This window comes from Chanos chanos, chromosome 16 (assembly GCF_902362185.1).
Source record: "Chanos chanos chromosome 16, fChaCha1.1, whole genome shotgun sequence".
Lineage (NCBI taxonomy): Eukaryota > Metazoa > Chordata > Actinopteri > Gonorynchiformes > Chanidae > Chanos > Chanos chanos.
The window spans coordinates 5,277,817-5,282,816 of NC_044510.1; the positions used below are offsets into that span (position 1 = coordinate 5,277,817).

General features: G+C 48.5%; 1 protein-coding gene across 1 annotated transcript in view; it reads left to right on the top strand.

The window, feature by feature from the left end:
- smurf2 (SMAD specific E3 ubiquitin protein ligase 2) overlaps nt 1-5,000 on the top strand; it is a 51,741-nt gene that overhangs the window by 38,671 nt on the left and 8,070 nt on the right. The window contains exons 10-11 of the mRNA XM_030793404.1: nt 1-30; nt 195-263. The exon at nt 1-30 is cut by the window's left edge and continues 129 nt beyond it. Coding sequence (XP_030649264.1) covers nt 1-30; nt 195-263 — 99 coding nt within the window. The remainder of the gene's footprint in view (nt 31-194; nt 264-5,000) is intronic.

Below are 5,000 nucleotides of genomic sequence, written 5' to 3' on the forward strand. Positions count from 1 at the left end.
TCTGTCCGCCAACCTGCACCTGGTTCTCAAGTGAGTGCCTCTGCAGGAGACCGCGCTGACACGGAACCGTCTTCCGTCCCTCAGAACCGCTGCTCCGTTCTGCTGCGTTCTCCTCATTTAGACTTAACGACGCAAATATTTATCGTTTACTGGCGTTTTGTGTACAATCTGTTTCTTTGTGTTTGTTTCACCAGTCCGAGTCCAAACGGTTCCCGGAGTGGAGGTGAAGGTCAAGGTCAAGGTCAAGGTCAAGGTCAAAACAGGTAAGCGGTTTTAGTCTCACCATCCCTCTGACTGCCAGGACGGAGTCACAGATCACCTTCTCCATCACATTACACGTCAACACGCTGGAGGACTCAGGGCTGTGGAGAGCTATTCACATACATACAGTACAAACACAGAAAGAGAGAATGTGACGACTTCCATGAGCTTGGCTACTTTTAACGTATGCACAATGAGGGGATCACTAGTCAGTGAACGTAATGGATTTTAGGCAGTTGTTACGCGTTGGGTTGATTTACCCACTGAATTGAGATTGGTTTGATCTTCTGTTTCTATTGGTTGGTTGATCTGTCAGTCAGTGAGTTGTCTTGTATGTGGCTGCAAACAAGCGCCCATCCTTTACCCATAATGCCTTGGACCGGTTTAGTGGAGTGGTAGGTGGGCCTCCCTGATGTGACCTCATTCTCCCTGTGTCTACCTCTCTACGTCTCTCTCTCTCTCTCTCTCTCTCTCTCGCTTTCCATCTTCTGAGAAACGGAGGTATGCATTGATGAAAAGATTGAGTCTCCCTGTTTTTTTTCCAGAGCCAGAGAGATCAAAGGGAATATTCTAAACATTTCCCTCTCTGCTCTCTTGTTTGTTCTGTTGTTGTTGTTGTTGTTTTTTCTTTTTCTCTTTTTTTTTTCTCGTTGTCAGGAAAAGATTACGCAATACAGCTCCTCATCCGCGCGGCTTAACGCTCACAGTTTAAGCCAACGGAAAAGCCAAGATGAACCGTGTACACTCTCAGCCGTCCCTCATATCTGTCAGGGCCAATATGCAGCGTAAACATAAATGAATAAGAAGGCCGTTTTAGGGGTTGTTGTCAGCGTCAGAGGAGACGCCGGCCTAAGTTCAGAGACTACAGAGTCTGTAGAGCAGAGTTACGGCGCAGACGGCTGTGTGAGCGCTTTGAGTCAGCACTGCATTTCGTTTGAACCTCGTCTAAAAGAGTCATCAAGCCCAAAAGGACCTTTTGGAGACTCGCTGTGTGGGCGGAGAACTGGGAAGAGGAGGGGTGGGGGGTGGGGGGGGGGCGCGGTGGTGGTGGTCGTTTTCCACTGGAATGTCCCGATGCTGACCAGTCAGGCTGTAAAACTGGGACAGGAGAACATTCCAGAAGAGGAGGATGAAGTGGAACGCTGGAAAAGGCATCAGAGAGAGAAGAGTCACATCTGCCTTTTATCAGTGACACAAGATTTCTCAACGTCTCTCTGTCTCTCTCTCTCTCTCTCTCTCTCCTCGGCCGTGCGTCGTCACACCGCAAAAATGTCTGCTGTACGAACCCCTCTCGACCCCGCGCTTTACGGTCTTACTCACGGTGTCGTTCGGGCCCTGTCCCCGGGTCGGCCGCCGGTCCAGAGGATGGTTTGCTGGTACTGAATCATGCTTCGGCTCAGAAGGCTGTAGCCATCACTGTCAGGCCCTCATGCGTCTTTTATGAGGGATGTGACCGACTGCTCCACATTTTAATACTGCAAGTGGTGTCACTCCTGGCCCCCCCTTCCTGTCTCCCTGTCTGTGAAAACATATTTTCACGTAGGACTGGACAAATCAGAGCAAGACTTATGGAATCTCCACTGGAATGCTCTACGGAGCACTATACATTAATTACATTAATCTTTTTTTTTTTCTTTTTTTTTTTTTTTTGCGCGAGAGTAAGAACTTACGAAAAGGAAAAGAGAGTCGTGAAGCCAAAAACGTCCGGTCTAAAGCTCACGGTTATTTTCCTGGAGGCCTGCAGGCAGGGTGTGGGTATAGCAGAGAGCAGCCTCTGAGCGTGAGTGTGGCGTGCTCTGCAGGTAACCCCGACTGGAGAGTTCATTCCCATAGCCAGGGAAAGAACGGAGGGGGAGTGGTGGAGGACTACATACCAGACACAGAGCCGGAGGGAGGGAGGGAGAGAAGGAGAAAGGTGTAAGGGTCAGTGTTAGAGTGTGTTTGTGTGTGTGCGTGCGTGCACGTGCACGTGGAATGTGTGATTTATGGCAAAGGCAGAGTTGCTTTGTAGCAATGTACGTCTCAGTTCTGTGTACTATCCGCAGACAACCCCTCCTATCCTCTTCCCTTCTCTCTCTCTCTCTCTGTCTCTCTCTTTCTCTCTCTCTCTCTCTCTCTTTCTTTCTCTGTCCCTCTCTTTCTCTCTCTCTCTCTTTCTCTCTCTCTCTCTCTCTCTCTCCCTTTCTCCCTCTCTCCTTTCCTTTGTACATCACGTCCTTCGTCACAGTCTACCCTTTTGTCCCTCTCCCCCCTCTCTCTCTGCCTTTACCTCTCCCTCTTCCTCCCTCCCCCTCCCTTTTCTCCCTGTCTGTCTCTCACGTGCAGTCTGGTCTGCGGGGAATAAGAGTAGTTGCTGGAGTGCGGAGCACCAGGCAGCAGGGGATTGTTGGATAGCAGGATATGGCGACCGTGCTTGGCTTAGTCAGGCGAGACCTGCTAGACACCACAACTCCTCAGGAATGTAGCCAGCCTGAGAGAGAGAGAGAGAGAGAGAGAGAGAGAGAGAGAGAGAGAGAGAGAAGACTGCACCTTATGACACTGTGCACACAACTCACACCACACACTCTGTCTTTTAGACTGTGGTCGTGTCTGCAATTTAAAGATGGATTGTTCTGGAAAGAATGATTTTGTTTGACACGGGAGAACATTGTAGTGATGTTGTACATTCGCTAGGAATAAGGAAAGGTGGATTCTGTGCGAAGAATCCTTTTTTTCCCCAAAGTAAGTTGGTGGCGAAAGCTTGGATTGTCCACGCGCACACACACACACACACACACACAGACAGAGTCAGACATCATGTGCTGTATAGACGGGTGTACAGATAATCCCCAAAAACATTTTTCTGGTGGTGTTTAATCCTCAGTATTTTGATCATTTTTAGTGACAGAAAAATCACTGTTGTTGCAATGACATAACTGGACCTTCTCAAATGAATGCATTTTCTGAGCTCCCCAAATAGAGAGACTGAGAGAACAGTTATTTCATTAGAATATTCGTTCAATAGAACATTGACTTTACTGGAACATTCTTTCTTCAGAGACTTTTTTATATATATAGTTACATGTGTACTGTTTTAGAACATTAGTTCATCAGAACATGTACTTCATTAGAACATTTTGTTTGTTAGAACATTCACCTAATTAGAACAGTTATTCACGATGTTTTGGATGTTTTAACACCCAAAGCATCATGGAAAGAACTCTGAAACATTCCAAGGAATGTAATTTGGAACGCGTTCGCTTTCCCCGTTTGTTTCAAATCCTTCAGAGTGGATGTCTAACCCAGGCACGGAGGCCAAGAACATGGAGAATAGCTGTAAAAGCACCGTGACAGAGTTTAGTAACCTCAGTGACCCCTGTGAGACAGCCGGGCTATTAGTGGACACACACAGGCATTCTGTGAGTGGCCTCACTTTGGCTCCTGTGTTCTGGAAGGGTCCTATTTTTGGGAGTAAAGAGTGTTTCTGTGGGGCTGCCCTCTGACCTCCTGCCTAGGTGGACTGGTTTGGCAGCTGACTGTGACTTGCCACAGTGAGCATGAGGTTGGGAAGTGTCTGGCAGAAGCGCTGTGTTTGTATATTTGTGTGTGTGTGTGTGTGTGTGTGTGTGTGTGTGTGTGTGTGTGTGTGTGTGTGTGTGTGTGTGTGTGTCTGTGTCTGTGTCTGTTTCATGTTTGCAGACACCGTGACTCTGGAGACCTCACAGCCTGGAGCTTGTGTGTGTCTGTGTCTGTGTGTGTCTGTGTCTGTGTGTGTCTGTGTGTGTGTGTGTCTGTGTGTGTGTGTGTGTGTGTGTGTGTGTGTGTGTGTGTGTCTATCAGCCTCAGGAATGACATCTCCACGTCGATGTGCACGGACCTTCTGTCTGTTTGGGTGTGTGTGTGTGTCTGTTTGGGTGTGCGTGTTTGTGCGTGTGTGTGTGTCTGTTTGGGTGTGTGTGCGTGTTTGTGTGCGTGTGTGCGTCTGTTTGGGTGGGTGTGTGTGTGTGTGTGTGTGTGTGTCTGTTTGGGTGTGCGTGTGTGTGTGTCTGTTTGGGTGTGCGTGTTTGTGTGTGTGTGTGTGTGTCTGTTTGGGGGTGTGTGTGTGTGTGTCTGTTTGGGTGTGCGTGTTTGTGTGCGTGTATGCGTGTGTGTGTGTGTCTGTTTGGGTGTGCGTGTTTGTGTGTGTGTGTGTGTGTGTCTGTTTGGGGGTGTGTGTGTGTGTGCGTGTGTGTGTGTCTGTTTTGGTGTGCGTGTTTGTGTGCGTGTGTGTGTGTGTCTGTTTGGGTGTGCGTGTTTGTGTGTGTGTGTGTGTGTCTGTTTGGGGGTGTGTGTGTGTGTGTCTGTTTGGGTGTGCGTGTTTGTGTGCGTGTATGTGTGTGTGTGTGTGTCTGTTTGGGTGTGCGTGTTTGTGTGTGTGTGTGTGTGTGTGTGTGTGTGTGTGTGTGTGTGTGTGTGTGCGCGTGTTTGCAAACTCAGTCACATGTTTGGCTTGATCTGCGTCCCGTTATTTAACGGTGCGTCTCACGCTGGCCAAAACACAAACTCAGCCCTCTCTCTTCCAAGTGCCTGTCACAGTTTTCTCCTTCTTGCCTTAATGCCCATAACAGAGGTGAATTTTATGGATTTTAACTTTTTTTTTCTGATGAGAACACGCACACGCACGCGCACGCGCGTGAGTCGAGAGACAACCAGCTAACGAGAGCATCTGCAAGATGTAGCATCAGTCATTTTCTGGTTTTGCTTTCTCATGACATCTTGGA